Source organism: Pararge aegeria, chromosome 5, assembly GCF_905163445.1.
Source record: "Pararge aegeria chromosome 5, ilParAegt1.1, whole genome shotgun sequence".
Lineage (NCBI taxonomy): Eukaryota > Metazoa > Arthropoda > Insecta > Lepidoptera > Nymphalidae > Pararge > Pararge aegeria.
Genome location: NC_053184.1, coordinates 9,460,317 through 9,480,877, shown reverse-complemented (window position 1 = coordinate 9,480,877; position 20,561 = coordinate 9,460,317). Strand labels below are relative to the sequence as shown.

Sequence of the window (20,561 nt, the reverse complement as noted above, 5' to 3'; positions counted from 1 at the left end):
AGTTTTAAATCTAAATGAGCAAGGCCTAATACATAAAAATGGTATGAAGTTTAGTAAATCGTACAAAAAAGTAAGTAAATGAAATCAGTTTACCTTATACCAGCTTATAACCGGAGGAGGAACACCACTAGCTTGACAAGTAAGACGTAGCGGTTGATATGGATTGACTTCCTCATTTGATTCACTGGCAAGAATTGTTACATTTGGTGCTTTTTTTTCTGCAAATAAAAACTATAAATTTTAAGAAATGGATCTTTAAATTACCTAACCAACTGACTATCCTACTTATTTAGCAAAAAATTAGGCCAGTTCGTAGATGAAAGTAGTAATCAAAGCATTATGCGTATAGAAATTAGAGTAGATAATTCATTGTTACATTTGTCTACTAACGTAGATAAAAACTTTTTATAATTTTTATTCCGCGCAGACCGCGATTGCCAGAGAGTTGCAGGTTCAAATCCTGTCGGTTCCGAAAAATTTTATATGCATTTTAAATTTATAAAATTAGATAAAAACAGTGATTAAGATAAAGCTTATCTGACGTAAGTTTCAAATAATAACAATTAAAAAACAACAAATTTATACTAGGTAAGTTTACCTGCAACGGTGACGAAAACTGTTTGATTCTCTTCCGAATTACCCATTTTATACCCATAGCATGTGTAATTACCAGCGTCTTCCACATCAATATTATTTAACTTTAGTTGTGCAATATAAGACCACTGAGTACGTAATATTGTCTCTGTAATAAAATATACAAGTGAAATTAACACAAGTGAGATAAATAAAAGTACACCACAGTATTAGGGAAATCTTAATTAAAAAATAAAAAGAATTATCATTTTTGCCTTGACTTTTCACTTTACGATCAATTGCAGTAGTACAAGGGATCTCTCATACTCTGGTAAGTATGAAAGTCATAGTTATTATACACGTGTTTAAATAATGACTAACGTACCAAAGTCTGACAATACTTTATTGTTTCTAATCCATGTCACATTATCAAAGTCATATTTTGATGCATAGCATTCAACAATTGCTTCTTGACCCTCGGAAAACCACAGCTTGTTACTATTTACCACGCCAAAACCGTTGTGTATTTCTTGTACAAGAAACCTGCTAGTAACAGATGCTTTGTCTGATGCTTGTCCTGGACTGCACGTAATGTTTCCTGAAGCGTGGACTGGTATTTTGAGGTATGACGTTATTTTTGTTAAAGACTCAACATTATTTTCAGCCTGAAAAAAATAATTTCATATTGTTCAGGTCTTCTGACGCTTTTACTGATCTTTTTGCTGCTAATATACCATGAACAATGTTTGAAAGCTTCAAAAAAATCTCTGTGTCTACGAAATTATCATGAAAATTAGAAATACTTGCTGAACCGCAGAGTTCTGATAAGATTGCTGTGTTTACATATAACTCTAATATCTTTTTTTTACACAAATGCTTTTTAACAAATTAATAAAGTAAATTATCTCTGTTAATCTATATTTGAAATATATGTTATCCTTCTATAAAAAAACGCTTGGTGTAAACTAAAGTAATGATAATGCTAAATAAGTCATCATAATGTGTCATCAAAGTAATGATAATGATAAATAAGTATCAATAGAAGATTCGATTTATAATTTTCGAAATCAACAATTTCAAATGGACATGAGGCAAAATGACAACACCGACTGATGTTAATTTTGTGGTAGGTATGTCACTAAATTAAGATCATACAGATTGACTTGTAACGACCTATATTGAAGCATCAAAAACAACTCCACTTTAAGTGTTTCTCGATGAAGTTATTAACCGCCTGGTTAATAACTTCATTCACATAGCAGTTGACAGCAATTATTTTACCTCTAATGTTCTAAACGTTTACCATAAAATGAGGAAAATAGGAATTTGTGATTTAGCAACATTCCGCGACTTTTCTGTTTTTGGACACAATGCAATTCTGTTCGATAATGGCTGGACGAGGATTCTGTATGTATTTAATTATGTGTGGTGTATGTATAGTGCTAGTTACGATGGCATAATTCAACATTATACCTTGCTGCTTATTTCTGCATTCTCTCCCTTTTCGGTTGTGAAGAACCATCTAATATTTGGAAGAGGATACCCAATAGCTTCGCATTGTAAAGTTGCAGCCGTGTTAACTAAAAATCTTTTATCACCAGACTCAAAGTTGATTACTGCAGGAACTGTAAATTAAACAGGATTTTATTGAATGGCCTTTAATTGCGTAATTTTAAGTTAATTCGTTGCATTATCCATACTTACCTTATGCTGTTCAATTGATATAATTTATTGAACTTTATAATGTCCTTGTATAAATTAAAGCACAACAATTTAGCAGTCAATCAAACAGACGGGTCACTTAATGTCTATTAATTACGATTAATCAGCGGCCCACGAACTGCTGTGTTGCAGAATCTGAGTATCATATATTTACGGATATGGCTAATATGATCAATGTGCATCATGTTATATCTTAACTCTATCTTATATTAACACATATGCAGTTCCTCGTCTTCGGCCTGCATCATGGCAAATAAGACATATCTCAGACGAGCGCTTATTTGTCATCGAATAAAATAACTGGTTACGTTGGTAGTAAGTCACTGATAAGCTTAGCAGGACGCAATATAAGGAATATTTACATTACCAAAGGAGGTCCTTAAATAAAGAACTCCTTGCCATTATTTATAATAACGAATAACTACAAATAAAGCTGTGTTACCGGTTACTTTCTCTTCCTCTATTTACAGAGTTCGTTCAATGTGGGCACCGGTGCAACTATATATATATACTCGTAGATCATTGAATTGAACGTTAGTCGTGACTCATGCTCGTTTTGTTTAATTCATTTTTGCTACGTATTAACACTGTCATTCTGTTTTTTCAAAACAGATGTTTATTTGAATATTTAACGAGGTCTGGGTCCCACGATGTACGAGTATTACTATAATTAATTTTAAAAACTTAAGATTATTACCTTTTTTTCTAACATCAAATGTTAATTCCTTTTTGTCATCCTTATTGGCAGCTACTACTGTGTAATTTGCTATGTCATCAATTGTTAAACTATAAATGGTCAGAATTACTTTACCAGGCTTGGTTGTGTCTAGTTGGTATTTCGGTAACTTTACTATTATCTCTGTGCCATTTTTATAACTGAAAAAAACGTTGAAGTTAAAAAGTTGCTTATAACGAAAAGGCAGAAATATTAATTATCTGTTAACGTCTTTGTCTATTAACGTCCCAATACTGGGCACAGAGCTCCTCTCTCATATGAGAGATAGTTTTTGAGCATAGAACCACCACGCTGCTCCTGGGCAGGCAAATAAATAATATTAGTTATTTTGTTACTAACAATGTTTATAAACATAAGTTTGTTTCAATGAAACATCGCTTTACGATCAGTTGCATTGAAGTTACATTGGGTTAATTCATAGTTATTTGCTCTGCCGTCCCCCGTCATTACTTTACTACGAAGTCAAGCCACAAATAACGTACTCTTTAAATGTAATTATAACTATTTCACTTAACATATTATAACACTTACAAGGTATAATTTGCTGCGGGATAGGCATCAATCACATTGGTTATTAATGTAGCTCTGGATTGTCTTGTTTCAATAGGCAGCTTAATATTACCGATAGTTACGTTTATAAACCCTTTATTTCCTAAAAGGAAAACCATGAGATCATTTGGTAGCCTAGATTATTGGGCATAGGTTTAATTTGATGTAATTATTGTCCCATAGAGCCACATTTGCAAGTTCCTAGCTTGGATGCGCTCTCTTGCTTAATATTTGGAACTTTGGTGACTTAAGTTTACGAATACAATTATCAATTTCTTTTCTACAATTATCACTATCACTATCACTACCAAGTACAATTTCTCTAATAATGTAGGCATCAAAAGTGCCATCTAGAAGTAAAGTTGTATAGAGAAACCGATTAGTGGTGTGGGTTAAATATAACTGCCAGTAACATCAAAGACTGCACGTTCACGTCATCATCTTTCCACGAGAGATTGCGCTCAAGAGTTATCATGTAGGAGAATTCAAAATAAAGAAAAAGAGAGTTTAAACTTGCGTACGATCTTAACATATTTAGATGTTGAATCTTAAGGTAAATAACATAGATTTTTAAATATTTTCTTCAGCTTACATCAATAATTCTTACCTTTGTATATTTTCCTTACGGTATCCTGGTTGGTCACCGAACTAAAGCTAATGCACGTATAGTTTCCATCATTTTCAGCGTTAGCATTATTTATCTTGATGTTTTTGTACAAAATCCCTGATGCTTTCATTGTTTCTTCATTTGTATCAATATCAACATTACTCTGCAAATAATTAGTTAAGACATCAGTGTTCATACCTACTTTAAATCATAAAAAAAGAAAAAGTTATAAAAGTCTAGATGAAAAGAGTCTAATAGGACACCAATAAAAATATCACTAATTCTAGAACAAAAGTCAAATGTGTTGCACTCGATGTACTAAAAAATAAGAAGAATCCTTTATATAGTGGTAAGACAGTACAAAAACCTAGACAAGGTGATTCCACCCACATCGGATAATCGGTAATCGATGTTATGTCGACAATTTATTTTAGTGAAATAAGGTGGTAGCGGGCTAACCTGGGGTGTAGCGGTTATATTAACCTGATACCCCTTTTTGATTTATACGCGATAGTGTACCGGAACGCTAAATCGTTTTACGGCGTTTTATTATCGTAACTAGCCACGTCTCAAGTAGTCCACCAGACTAGAAGAAATCAAAAATGATCAATTACGAAATTGTCCCGCTGGGATCGAACCCGAGACTTCCATTCATAAGACAGCGCTCAACACTGCGGCAGGTAGGGCATCTGAAAAAATGAGACATCGGTACTGATTGCGATGCTAAAACGCACGTCCTACATAAAAACGGTCAAAAGAAATCGGCAAAATTATCCCAATAGGCCCGACGATCGAAACAGATTATGATTTATTGAATGTAAATATTTAAAGTTAAACCTGTTTGAAATCTCGCGGAAAAGTCCAATTCAAAAGAATTGGATTGTTAAGCTCGTAGTCAACGGAGCAGTTAAGCCAAAATGACTCATCTTCCAGAAAATATTGCGAGTCCATTGTGATTTTTGGTTTTGGAGAATCGGAGAGGAATACTGAAAATAATTAAAACATTAAATACTTTTAGCAATTTTATAAATGTTTTAGACAATTCCATAATATACTTGCAAACCATTTGTTTCTAATTAAAAAAAAACCAATAATGAAATACTGCACGAAAGTTAAAAACTGGTAACGTATTAACTACATTATTAACTAAACACACGACATAAACAATTGCATAAAATCTAGATAGGAACTTGTTACTGTTATAGTAATAACCAGTGAAACAGAAAAAACAAAAAATTACATAATGTCAATATCTGAAGGAAAACGGATGTATAGCGGAAGTAATGTTCCAACTGATTAACATTCCAAGTAATCGTAAACTAACACATTAAGTTTTATTATACATATTTAGTGTACGTTTGGTAAACACCTACTAAAGGCATGGATTGTGTCTTAAGGAGGAGGACTAAAGGCAAATCCAGTAGTTAATATGGAGTATATTTTGGATTTTATCGTACTTAAATATATTATTATTATTTTTTGTCAATTTCGTGCGGTACTTCATCAACGAAAAAGTAAAAAATTCAAAAAAAACGACAACATAATAAAACTTTAAATAAAATAGTATATAATATAAGGTTCCGTACCAAAGTTTAGCAAATATATTTACTTATCTTTATATCATTTTACACAATCATGATAGCTAAAATAGTAAAACCAATGGTGCCAATTTATCAGTTGTACAGGGATATCTGAATTAAACTAAACTAACAAGTCTATACTGACATCTTTATCACAATGTTTCCCATAAAAATGAATAGCACTGTTTTTAACCTGGCAATTAGGTTTAGTTTAGACATTTGTGTACAATAGAAACAGAATCAATTATATAATTCATTTGACTGAACAGTCAATTTGACAGTTGTTATTAAGTAAATAGCAGGTACCTTCAACAAAGATTTATCTGAGTAAAATATATTGTTCAAAGTTTTACGACATATCAATCATTTTTGTAAAGTTATCTAAATCTACTTGAAACTAATCTTTACATAAATTATTTTTTACAGTAGTCATCACTTGTATAGACAAAATTCGAAATATACAAAAGAAGAAATTATTATATGCTGTACGGAACCCGATCTCTAAGCTCTAAAATAATCATAACCCATTTCGCACCTATACATAATGTTTTTTTTTATGTATATATTGTAACGTAAAACAAAAGAATACCAACAATCATTCACATTTCGCGTTAATTGAATAACTTTAATAGCATTTTTATGTTACCTACGTTTTTTGCATTCCAATAGCCAGACGCCTCGCCTTTTGCTTGACACGTGTTAAGATAAACAATACCTAATGCTGCAAATGGCATTAGCTAGTTTAGAAATTCAGTGCTCTTGCTCAGCTTCTTCTACTTACGATCGGTGCGAAACGGGTCAAATAAAAAATTGTGTTATTAAATAAAATATAATCCATCTAATATAAATAATAATAAATTTCATCTAGGTAAATTGTTAACGAAAAGGTTTTAGTACAAGGTTAGTAAATAAGTTATATACTACATAACGTGATTGTGCATACATAGATCACGCAGAGCAACACACCAAGTAAGAAGAGAATATAGATAGAGGGTACAAGCAGCAAGCCAACAAACGTGAAAGATTAGATTAATCCAATACTGAATGAAACCATCACACCACGCTACCTCGTTATGTGACATCAAGATTGCAGCACTATCTACTTACTACGTATTTCCTTTGTATCATTATGTTTATTTCCTCGATGTCCTTCACAATAATATATGCGTAGTTTACGCAGTGTCACTAAAAATCCAATCTTTGAAGAATACTCTTTAAATTCTGTTTTCTTGTTGTTACTCTGCAGCCATTTTCGTATTACCAAATAAATAATGTCTTGTTAGTATGAATATCAATACCTTAATATCGTGTTTTTCAATTTTATATAGCGCGTGATTTGAAGTAATATATTTTGTCCAAATTATTAAAATATCGAATGAACCCATTTCATAAAATTGAAAAACACCAAATACTACATACACCACAAAATTTAGTTTTAGTCACTTATAATTGTGCACTATTTATTGTAGAAAATAGTACCAATAAAGGATTTAAAAGTATGTGGTGTATGTAGTAAGTACTTTACGAAAAAATTACACATCATGTAATCACCTACGTTTTTGTACATAAACTTCGATCGAATCAGATTGATTTTGTCTCACAAAGTTACAGAAGAAAGCCATTATGGGTATATCCAAGAGAGCATCGCTACTGAAGGCGAACCCAATTTTAGGGCTAAAACTATATTGCTGATAATCACTGTCTGCAAAGTCCTGAATATTGAGAATGCTGTTATCAAATTATCTAAAGCAATTAACAACTTGAGGGGATCTCCATGCTTTAGTGAGTCTTTTGCAGATGCAAGCATTAGTATGGCTTTGTAAGCTTTTAAAAATTCAATGTCAATCTTTTCATGCAAGGTACTATTGACAATAGTGAACTGGTAATGCTTCATTATGTAACATTGTCATTTATATTAGGTAATTTCGTCCTTTTTGATCTACTGGTTGTTAAGAATATTAGATTAATTAAAAACAAATTACGTTGAATCATGCATAGGTACATACTTATAGCAATTTTGCAGTTAATTTTTTAAGTTGATGTCTGTTGCTCGTAAGTAAAGAAAGCGTTTAATTAATTATTAATTTTATTTTATTACTTAACAAAAACGTTTTGGTGGATGTAATTATTTGGTTGTTTAACTAACATTTATATTTTTATACATACCCCTAACAGTGTAACGTTTACATCTGGCGTCGTAGGTCTACATTCAATTACGACCATTGCCCCAACTGTTGAACCGACCATTTCTCTCATGGGTGCAAATAATTTACCCGTATCTATAAGTTACACACACAATATATGAATGAATGGAGGCAATAATAATGTATCTGATACAGTAATGCTGCCGTTTTAAAAGGCCGTTTGGAAAGGGGTTACAAGTACACAACCTACAAAAAGTATCAGTACTACTTGATTTAGATAAATTATTACAATTGCAAAAGAATAAGAAAATTATTATAATTTCGAACAACGTCAACCCTAACTAACTATTAGATAGGTTAGGTTTTTAGGTTATTGACTTGACGTAAACGCTACCTGAGACTTTAAATTTTTTTTAGGAGCTAAACTAGGGTTATGACCCCATTTAACTTTAAATGTAAACACAGCAGATGGTTATGGTTGTAACTGCGTATTTTTAAAAAACTGTATAGTTATCTTTTTTTGTAAAAGTATTGATCCTAGGAAAAAGTTGTAACACAAAAGTTATGATGAGTGCTGTGTGTAGCTCATAGGTATAGTACCCCCCTTTCCAAGTACCCTTGTATATCTAATATCAAATCATTCATATATGTAACTATATCTCACCATCAACGTAGATGTAAATATAAGAAACATGTTCAGTATTGTTAGGTTCTCTCAGTATGTTATAAAGAACGGTTTTCTCATTGACAGTATTATCAAAACAAACATAGTATCCGATTGCATATCTATCCACATTGTATAAATCTAGTGCTGTTTCAAATTCATTTAACATGTTATCATCTGAACTCGTTATGTTTCTTTGTTTCTTAGTGAAATGACCTAAATCATTTTCTGGAATATGCTGCTGTTTAATTTGTACCGGCATACTTGATTTGCAAAATATTGTAAAATTTTGCCCACTCTTTAGAATATACTCTTTCATATTCGGTAAAATAACTGGGCCTTTTATTTCTTTATCTGAAACCAATAAGGTTTCATCTTATTTCATATCAGCTAAACTGTAAAACTTTTGGGATATTAAAAATATAAAGACAATACTTCTTTAAAACATGCTCTAAATGAATTACGGTTCCGCATGTAAACTTAGCGAATACATGTTTCATTTAACGAGTTCATGACTGATTCGTTTACAAACATATAACCAGTAATGACCTGTATCCACTCAATATTTCAACCGCACCTACGCTTCTAAAATGAAAAGAAAATGAACCGTTCACGGAAAATTTCCCATAGCCAATTTGTCAACGTAACGTCATCTATACCGAGTAGTTAATCATGTAGGGAGAGCAAACATTATCAACCTTGACATCAGTTAGTTTAGTGTTTCAACGTGTCAATCGATGAGGTAAATAAATATAATTAAGAAGATGAGTTTTGAAACAGACGAGCATGCTAATGGTAAATGTAATATGAGACTTGGTACTGTTCCCAAGTTACTATACAAAACAGTATTAATTAGTTAGCACTCGGGTGTGACAAAGGCGTGGTCGACATTCGGAAAATTAATCCTGCCACTCTTTAGTTAGATGAAATATACCGTTCCATCAATCGCTGATAACAATTGATGTTATCAAGTCTATCAATTCGTAGAAAAAGAAACAATTAGATGATTAGGACCCCGTTGCTTTAATTGATCTCACTGTATTTATTTTATAGACAAATTAGAGAATAGTTTATGGTAAGGGACTATTATCTCATACAATGTCGTACATTAATGTTTAACGCTGTTGCTATACATTTTAACTAAGTCTCAAGTTAAAATAATAGATATAATTTCTTTGCCCTTTAAAAACTATCATTCTACGACCCAATGCGACACAACGCGGCTCGCACGGTTGCTTGAATTCTAAAAGTTGCGTGATGAATTACCTAAAAACTTCCTCAAGAATTGGGCTATTAAATGCAAGAAAGATTTAAATAAATCCGACTGGAAGTTCCTTTGTAATTACTATAAATAGTGTTTTGGGGTACTGATTCTGAACCTGTAACTTTTCACAGTTATGTTCACTTGTTGTGGTCACTAGTTGAGTTCTCCTTCATGTTTTCTAAGTGCGTATAAAGTCTACTTCTCCTGACTTTGCCAGCATTGTGGACTACGGTCTAAACCCTTCGTATTCTTAGAGGAGACCCGTGCTTTGTAGTGGACCAGTAATAAATATATACTACGACAATACACACATCGCCGTCTAGCCCCAAAGTTAGCGTAGCTTGTGTTATGGATACTAAGATAGCTGATAAATATTTTTATGAATATAATACACATAAAATACAAATAAACACCCAGACACTGAAGAACAAATTTACCAGAGTTAGATGATTTTAGAATGAAATTTTCCAGTTGTGGGAATCGAACCCACGGCCCAGAGGACTCAGAAAGCCGAGTCGCTGCCCACTGCGCCATTCGGCTGTCTCATATGATAATCGGTTGATGATGATGACAAATGTTTTTTTTTTTTAATTTAGGTACTAGCGGGTGTATGCGACCTTTCTTTTCAATAGTCTAATCTGTCTGTTTGTTGTTACTACCACTGAACCGACAACAGATTATAAGAGAGAGAAGAAGCTGCTCTAAAACTAAGCAATCGATCTTAATAGATATCCACATAAAAAAAATATTTTTATTTAATCATATCTGAAGATTGAAGTGAAGCCGTTGCATATGTCTTTGTAATATAGAAAATTAAAAATTCTAACCAAATATCTTATATTTAGTTCCCCTAACTTTCAAAAATGTCAGAGCTAACGCCCCTAAATTCATAGACAATGTTCAATTGCCTATTCTGACTTTGAAGTTAATGTTAAAAATCAGTGGGTTCTGCTGTTCAAAAAATAGCCTGATCAATCTGATTAACAGAAGTATTATAACAAAAAATATTATTATATATATTTCTAGCCTATATATTCGTATGTATGAATCAATATAGGTGTAAGTTGATTGAATAATTAAAATAATAATTAATAATTAATTTAATATTTATTTATTTAATTTAATAATTAATTTAATATTGACGGGCCAAATCATTAAGTGCTAATGATATTTACAGTAATGCTGTTTCTATTTGCCAAGAAGAGAACAAATATAACTCGTAAACGTAATAGGTACATAACCGGATGTCCCCGTTAAGATATCAGAATGTGCATCCTGCTAATAAAAATGTTGTGGAATGAATCGCTTCCTTTACTGTATAATGCCTACACTGAGCTGTCTTATTTAGAATTTTTATTTGACGCTGAGAAAACTACCTTAATTCAGGGTGCGCCTTTTTGTGTAGGGCAATGCGATAGGAACCAGAGCGACTGAAGGGTCTTAGATGGACTGATCAAGCCAAATCTGCTATGGGGTGACCCTTTTGAAGGCCTAGCACCAGGAAAACAGGAACTTTAAATAATTTTCCACAACACTGATTTAACACATCTTATATTTTGAAATTCTACCCATCGTGCTCACAAAATATCGTCTAATGCTACGTCCGACAGCCTCATCGTATGACAACCTCTCACCCTCAAAAAAAACTACCGCACAGATGTACCCTCCAAAAGTATCTTGATTGATTATTTTATAACTAGCTTGTGTTTCTACATTTTAATTATTTTTAATATAATTCACACGTATTTTTATAGGAATTTCGAATAAGAAAATAACAAATACTAATATTTGTTTGCAACAATTTTCAAGATCAATTACTGCATATAACTTAATATCACAAATATACGTTACTTTTAATATGATTATTAATACGCTAGCAATAAAAGTTATTAGTAGGCTTACACTTTTTACTAATTTGCAGTGTCCAGGCTGTCTGCCAGTACCAAGAAAACTCTTCAAGAACTAAAGCCTGTGCATTGGAAAAAGCAATATTTGGCAGTTGCTAGTTGGCTATTACTTATAACTTTGAGAATTGCAAACCAAACCGAAAATTCAATGTTATAAACCCACCTCTCCTATATTGGACATAATATCAAATAATTACTTAGTATCATAGTATATTTTAGTAGGTAGGTAAATATTTATTAGAACCAAAGATATCTATTTTTGCATTATTCTACATTATTCCGCCGAGTCTGTAATGCCTAGTAGTTTTGTATAATTATTAACTTAATTTACATTATTTAAATACTGCTTCTTCAAAACAAATACATTGGATTTGTAAACGTACTCGCCCGGTTTTTTTTTTTTTTTTATTAATTTAGTTTTCTTACATTATCTAAGTTTATATGCTTATAATTAACAGTTTCGTAAGATACAATTTTTGAAAAAGAAAAGTACAGCCCTGCTTCTGCGATTTGATACATCGGCCAGGCTGTTCTTCCTATACACATAGATAAACTAAAACTATAAAATTTTAAAAAATATATGGCACGATTGCCTTGCTAATTAACAATTAGAAAAGATTTTAGGTGGGATTTCTACTTTATTAGGGGTTAATCTCAAAAGAGGCTTTATTCTTATCTTAGATTTGATCATTGATTTAATATGTTACTATCTGGATTACAAAAAAATCGAGTTCAGTACCTGTTTTAGATTCATTTAAAACGTAATAAATTCGTACACAATTACGTGTTCAAACGACCTTCAGTCGGTCACCGCATCGGCAGCAGAACTTAAGTAGCAAAAACAAAACCAGTGTGCTGTGGGTGGAATTGTATATTATTTAAACGCCACGATGAAAAATAATCATGCTGTACATTTGGTAAGTACTAGTTATTGCGTCTTAACACGCGGCAACACACTAATATTAACAAGTCTGTATATAGGTACTATGTTTGATGAACTGCAACCCTTATGAATTTTTAATAAATTTTGTTCGACCACTTCTATGAAATCGGCGTAGTGTACGTACTGCCTTATTAAAAAAAAAGGATGTGGGTATGTTGATAGTTTTAAATTTTCCATACATTTTTAACACCATGTAAAGGCACACAATGTGGCGAGATGCGCCCCGCCGTGACGCAATCCCTTTCTATGTTATTAGCACTACAAACCGATGTAGCCAACATACCGTATTCTGTAATTTTTTGGACGACGACAGGTTTTCAACCGGTTGTCTATTCCCGTGATCGCCTGGTACGACACCCGTGGCAACAGCTGTATCTGTCGTCATAAATTAGGCTACAATATAATAATTGAGAGAGCTACAAAGCGATAGTGGCCATTTCGTCATATACCTAAATAACTCATCGTTAAGAATGAATAGGCTGAATGCCATAAATTAATTTAAAAAAAACAATGTAGGCAATATTGAATTTAATATTTAAAAAAATCACATGACAGAATTACTTGTGTAATTATTTAAAAAGCCAATTTTAGAGAAACCGGTAAAATGCCTGGAATCTAATTCTAAAACGCCTTTATTTCAGGCGTTCTTGGTCCAGGACAAACCACTATTAGATACGCATAGTATCAGTAAAATAACATTTTATGTTTTACTGCGCGATATCACGTTTCATACTGTTGATGATAATATCTTTACAATCCATTACAGTAATTGCAACAGGCCTAAGTTGGAATGGCACGCAAATGAAAAGAAAATACATTTCCTATTAGTTAGCTTTATCCTAAGTTTTAAAAATGCCGATTAGCGACTTCGTCTAGGTATGATAAGGTCCTGTCCCGTCAAGGCTAGTGTCCCGGGTTGAGCCATTATATCGTATTGATTACGAATTTTCCAGTACTGAAGTGTGTACAGTGAAGAACTTTAATATTTAATAAAATATACTGAATATCATAAGGAAACAAACCATTACAATTTTATTTTTACATAGATTATTTAGATATATAAATAAACTATTAATACAGGGTTGAAGAAAAGCATAAAATAAAATTCTGTCTTTCCTCAATGATACCCACTGGTACTTTACTCATAGACGTAAACTTCCCTCCCACACCTACGAAATCTTCGATGAAACACTGCATGGGGAACCGGCCGCTTTATACGTATTTAAATCATTTCATACACTATAAATCCAAATAACATGTGCAAGGTCTTTCTACATTAGATTGAATTGATTTTTGAAGATCATTATTTGAAGATTGGACTTGGTATTAAAATGTCCCTATTTTTGTAACTATTATTATTCAATGCCTAATTTTCACGTATGAAAATTCCCCGGTCTTTATTTTTAGATCTACTGCTAAAGTTAATTGTAGTTATTTGCATGTATGTATTTTAATATTTGTACCACCAGCAGTCTATTCTCCTCTTCTTTTTTTTCCTAATTCTAAGGTTGCCTGGCAGAGATCGCTATTAAGCGATAAGGCCGCCTTTTGTATTACTACTTCTTTCGATGTTTCTGTTTTTGTTATATTTTAAATATGTTAATGTTGTTGTATACAAATAAAGAGTTTAATAATAATAAAGCTCTTACTCACGCGGACAAATCAGACCGTTAGCCTTTTTTGAGGCTGCACTGCCTGAAATAACATTATTTCAGGCAGTGCAGGCTGGCACATCTACATAGTGTAGAATAAACGAAATGCGTTGTTTACATTTCATGTGTCTGTATTTAGCAATTAGGTAGTTCGAGGACTATAACTCAGGCAACGTTTTATAAGTATTATACACAAAATTATAGGTAAATAATACTGTCGCACATAAAGTCTCTCTCATTACATTATACTATTGTAAGGGTTATCGTGTATTTGCATTACGTTTATTAACCTATTGGAAATCAATCGGATACCTCTAGTAGATATCAACTCAATTAATACCCATAATATGTAATCATTTATATAATTTGTTCCAAGGTGCACATGGAAAATTAAAAACATTGAAATGATTATCTAGTTTTAAATAAGTTTTTCAAATAAAATGAGTATGCAGTTCTACCTAATATAATATACCTATCAGACAATAATACGCAATGCTCCAACACTGAGAGTGGCATACTACTAACCGACTTAAAAATACGAGGCAGTTATTTATTTTTACAATAAAGCAGTCACGGCTCATTTAAGAGTATCTATAATTTTCGTAAGTAACAGATCACAGAGATTTCGTATACCAACGGTATATACGGAAACCCCTATGTATGACTCATCAAGACGCCGTGAACGTAGTATGTAGGTACCGTGAAACTATTAAGAAGAATTCATCAGACTCAGACGCTTACGAATACCATGACTCAACTTCATTCAATAAATCTTATAAGTATGTATTTAAGAATTTGCACAAGGATTTCGACAGTGAGATGTTTAAGCTGTAAACGCGATTCGAACGTGTTCACAAGAAATGCACATGAAAAATAAAACATATTACGTTGAACGTAGATAATTAGCTTTCCGCTAAGTAAATTAAAATTTTCATAAGTTGGGAAATTATTGGTTTCACCCCGTTTTTCGAAAATCGAGTTTTCATCAGATGTCGACTTTTTGAGGAAAATTCCGAAAAAAGTATTTTTTTTTTAAATAATTTTGAAATTTTCGTCTGAATGATTTTTGATCTAGAATTCTTCATAGCTGCGTCGAATGCCGCCAACCACGTGAAAATCGGATGATTCGTTCAAAAGTTAGAGCAGTTAGAGAATTGAAAAAATTGTATTTTATGAAACTTCTATCGGACTTTCGAGCTCGAAGAACAAAATAATTATGGAATTAGCGGGAAGTTGCAGGGATGGCGAACAGTTTTCCTAATTTTTTTATTATTACTTATAATAATTTCTACTATTAAATTTGACACTTTTTAAGATTGAAAGGTTTCCAAAAAAGGAAACTGACCGCGCCATTACAAATTGCGATGGAAAAATCCCCTGTAGAAAAGTTTTGTGATGTGGCATATGGTATGGCTTGTTTGGATCATTCAAATAACGTCATTTGTTTTTTCGGTCTAGGGCGCGTTTTTAATCTTCAGTTTAGTTCAGAAAAATAATCACAGCCAATTGCGTGGTTTATCAATTACAAAACTTCTTCGTCATACTCAGGACGCAAACATGCTCCCTCTTTTCTTGTGGAGAATCCACATGATTCCCACCGCACCCGAGGAGGCGCTGGAGTTATGTCCTATTTTTACCGACTAAATCCGACAGTGTTCCAACTCGTCATCTGGTAGCTGGGCCACGGGAACGCTTTCGAACCCTAACTCGACCCAGCCAGAAAACTTGCGCCTAAGGACACAGGTTAGCTGCTGCAAAGTGCATGGTGGCCGCAACATTAAAATACGCTTACAGGGCTATTTCAATAACGAAACAAAGTAGCGCTTGTATACTCACTGAAAAAAGTTACAATTTGATAATAGGTTTCAATGAGATGTAGAACTACAAACTGAGCACGAAGACGGAGATTTTTTAAAAGAAAAGAATATGCATATTTTTTTTAGAATCGTGATCCGAAGTGTTTACTAACAGGTACATAATTTGTAAGCTTAAACCGAGAGTTTAAAACGCCCCCTGACCAAAGAGGAAGGTCACAAAAATCACTGAAAATAACACTTCAAACTCTTCAGTGTTACGATTACGAGGGAATGGCGTGACCAAATGGCGTAACGGATGCGGAAATGAAACGGTAGAAAAGACAGATTTCTTCCTAAATATTTACTTACTATTATACCAGTATATTAAATAAAGAAATGTGACTTACATGGGTCCGCGTGTTCTACACAGTGTTTAAGGGATTTATCTATCTCTAGATGGAATTCATATCAATGACTTAACACATAAAAGTCTACCATTATGCATCATAAGTCATAATACACACTGCACCTAAGAACCTACCAAGATTAATGAAAACAAACATTTTGCGTAAGATAAATATCAGTGACAGTTTTGATGAGTGCGATAACATTAGCTTGTTTTGAATATCAATAGTGTCTCTGAATCTTGATGGACCTAAATATAGCTACTTTCATAAAATTCTGAATGAAATCTAAACAATAAATATTTACCTACCTGCCTGGGTGTGATGTGACTGGGTTAGACCACAGATCAGTTCCCTAATGGTTTCGATTGTCGATATTAGTTACGTTTTTAAAGTCTACTGACTTGAGGCTCCCAGTTACCCTTAGTATGTGATTGTACACTTCGCAAACGTTCATAGATTTCGAGTATCGAAACTCTATAACATTAGTAAAATGAACCTTGTTTTTGGCAACTCGTCCATGCATCTAAAATATCCTACAAGGGCCCCAATCACAAACGGTATGCACGTACTTTTTTTATAGTAATAATTACAAGCATACGGCCCACGTGGTGGTAAGTGGAAAGCCATCGGCTATAAACAGAGCAACACTTTGCAGAGCATACGAGGAACTGCTCCGACAATATGCCACTCTTGTGTCCAAGTGATGTTTAGCCTCATGTACCTGAAATTACACTGGCAACCACGCTCTTCAGACCGAAATAAAGTATTTTAACAACGCCGCTTGGCAGCAGAAATAAGCATTGGGTAGCTCGAGCTCTGTCACAAAAAGAACGAAAAAAGAAAGGCCCATTGAATGTTATAGTATTTCTTTACTCGACAACTAAACTAAAGTTTGCTAGCCGCTAGTTTCCCAAATCTCGCACTAAGGTACTGTGCGCGAATTGTTAGCACACATTTTTGCATAGCATCGTTAAATACTTCCATAGCTTTCCGCAAACCTACATATATCGTGTTAGCAAAGCGGTGAATACCGCCGGCATCCCACAAAAGGTCTTAGATTGTTACATTCATAACATTTTTACAGCAAGCATTAATAAGAATTAGTTTGATAATCCATTGACATTTTTACATAGGTATTATGTTATTGTTACGATATCTAATATCATTCGTCATATTATTAAGGAGGTTTATCAGTATAGTCAAAGCCGTTTCAAATTTTCAAACAGTTAGTGTGCCAAATAAGATTACATAATCTATTTATTGCTCCTAATCATTCTTAATTTACGGGTAGAATTTCTTTATTGGCAAAATCATTCTTCATTCCCGCTGGTTCTAAGTTCTAACACGCACTGGGAAGGTTACTTAATGTGTTTAGTGTAAATCTTTTAACGTTTTGGAATAAAAGCCTTAATAGCTCTTTATTATGATAAATATACAATAGAAAGTAAAGGTCCTTTTATACAATCTTTCACATTGTATTCCGATACCCAAAACTCATCACTAATGGATTTTATTAATATTTTATGGAACGTCAGTTATTATCAGTATACCTTATAATACCTATTTGTTTTACAGAATCTGCAAAATAGAAAAATAATAACTCTTTGTTATCACCATTATTTTAGGGTTTTGATTTTATTTAGATTTTGTGACTTCCAATATTTCAGTACCTACATACTCAAAATGGTTATTTTGCTTCTTTACTGAGGTATGTCATAGGTTCAACTATAGCCCGTTTGCGGACGAGAAAATTCTGAAATACCCAAATTTCCACTGCCTGAAATCAAACCCGTAACGTCCCACTTGTAACACCACAGCACCCAAAATGTTATCCAAAATTGAAACATTATAATACTATACGATTTATTTACCATTTAACTTTAAGGAAAAAAAATGTTACAAAACAAAATACGAGTAGGTATAATGGTTTTCACCAACTCTCAAGGGTGAATGTTTATACCCACCAACAATAACAAAAGCCAATAATACCTACCTATTAGTTAAGTATTCACCTTCAGCGGTATGGTAATTTAAAGTTTCTACAAACAGTCAGGTAATTAATGTAACATTAATGGCTAATATATAATAAGTAGGTGCAGTCTATGTTTCACTTTCTTCTTTTATACCTAATCATCTTTGAAAGGGCTTTGAAATCTATACTGATAACGGAACAAGGTGCATTAAGAATGTTAAATAATTATTGAGTTAACAGATATTATCGTAAATCTGCAGAAAAGAAAGAGTAGTAACAGTTAATACACTAGAATAAATATAAAATAATTCAAACCTGCTAGTATATTATGGCATATTATTATACATCCAAGAGCAACTGTTAAAAGTCGCTGAGTCGAGCTGCTAGCCATTTTGAGTTGTTTGTTAATGAAACTAAAATAAAATTATCTGCTTCAAATAAAAGTAGCGGCGTCCATGCATTACTTAAAATTAACCCTTTTCTCCATCACATAAAATTTTCTGATCGTCAGCCTGGTCTATTTCAAACTTTGCGTAAATCCGAATCGTAGTAGTTTAAAATTGGCATCCCTGTTCCAATCACAGTCGATGTAAACACTTAAAAACTTTAAAACACTGAGTCACTTCTAGTTTGATTATATGCGTTGTAAATAGTAATTTGAGATTTTCATTTAATTTTCACATTTTGAAAACTTTACCGGCACTAGATAGAAGGATTGCGTGCGTAATCACATACGAAAGCTTGGAGTGTAATTAGGTTGATGTAAAAGTTGCAACTATTGTAGAACGCGGCTCTAGATACTCAAAGCGACAACGACGCGGGCTGTTCGCGACGGTTACTCCGACGGAATGTACAATACAATGGTGCACTCATGCCCGCGACCGCGGCGGGCCCGCTCTCGCGCCTTCAGACCAAGATAACACCATATCAGACCCATACAACGAAACGAGACAACGCGAGACCAATCCAGCATATTTATCTACCATATCGTAGCTATAAATTACGCTACAAACCAATAGGTACCTTCTTAAGTTGTACAAAAAATACCTCGCGTGACATTACTACATTAGAGAGGTCACTCACATGCGGTTACATAACATTCCTTTCTACTGACCTACGTAAAATAAGCTAAGTTTGATAAACACGTTTCGAGACGTAACACGTGCAGTACAATTATAAAGTGACGTGTTGGAGCAAAAAGGCGTGCAAGATTAACACATGGTTATTATGCTGCTATTTTAGTTATGGCGAGACCTATTCTCAAGCAAGACCTTAGAACTTTATGTCAAAGTATGAATTGATAGACGACCATTGCTGGGCCTGCCTAGGTATTTCACAAGGATTTCCTTGAGCCGTTTCGACTTGCTATATTTCATCAAACTACCTGGTAGCATTCCAAGGATTTAACCCCAACGCCTATGGTTCCTATGAACTATGTGCTCAGCCTATTATAATTACCACTTATGTAATAAACCTCGTAAGAACATATATTTTTGGAAACTAGAATTTGCAATTTCTTCTAGTGTATGTTAATATAATAACGTGTACCTCACTTTTGTATGAGTGTTAATGACGTGTTGACCACAGACTATTATTATTTAACATAACAGAGTTATTTTATAACATAATAAATAGCTCAGTTTAGCATATTACAGTACCTAATGTTTGTAAAAATAATAATTTTAAATAAGTATTATAATATTTTTAAGCTTTTAAACGATCAGCAAAAAATCATTATGATGTTGTTTAACCCGTTCTATTTTTTAAAATAAGTTTTATTAGAAGGAAGAACTTCGGAAAAATGCCAACCCTTTGTGTCTCAAGGTAACCAAGCCACCGTTATAAATTAAAAAGGCCGGTTGTAATTACTGGTGAAATACATAAAAAATTTGATTGAATATATATTATGTTTTGTTAATGCAGCTAGAACAATCAAAATCTATATTTTCCGGTTGATAGGTAATTAAAATAAGTCTTCGATGTTACTATTTTCAGAAAAAAAAACTATATTTTGGTTTGTTACAAAAGATCAGTATAGTTTCGAA

At 33.0% G+C, this 20,561-nt stretch overlaps 1 protein-coding gene across 6 annotated transcripts in view; it reads right to left on the bottom strand.

Moving 5' to 3' along the window:
- Window positions 1-19,375, bottom strand: part of LOC120623624 (vascular endothelial growth factor receptor 1) — a 29,040-nt gene extending 9,665 nt beyond the window's left edge. The window contains exons 1-12 of one of the 6 annotated variants that reach the window (XM_039889703.1): window positions 18,832-19,375; window positions 8,576-8,929; window positions 7,934-8,046; window positions 7,323-7,479; window positions 5,025-5,173; window positions 4,188-4,350; window positions 3,563-3,683; window positions 2,993-3,171; window positions 2,047-2,198; window positions 959-1,238; window positions 599-742; window positions 94-218 (exon numbers count right to left, since the gene is read on the bottom strand). In XM_039889703.1, coding sequence (XP_039745637.1) covers window positions 94-218; window positions 599-742; window positions 959-1,238; window positions 2,047-2,198; window positions 2,993-3,171; window positions 3,563-3,683; window positions 4,188-4,350; window positions 5,025-5,173; window positions 7,323-7,479; window positions 7,934-8,046; window positions 8,576-8,929; window positions 18,832-18,907 — 2,013 coding nt within the window. In that variant the 5' untranslated portion in view covers window positions 18,908-19,375. Of the gene's footprint in view, window positions 1-93; window positions 219-598; window positions 743-958; window positions 1,239-2,046; window positions 2,199-2,992; window positions 3,172-3,562; window positions 3,684-4,187; window positions 4,351-5,024; window positions 5,174-6,874; window positions 7,008-7,322; window positions 7,480-7,933; window positions 8,047-8,575; window positions 8,930-18,831 lie in introns of those variants that run through there. The other 5 variants (XM_039889701.1, XM_039889700.1, XM_039889704.1 and 2 more) reach the window with 5 other exon arrangements.
- Between the last annotated feature and the right edge of the window lie 1,186 nt (window positions 19,376-20,561).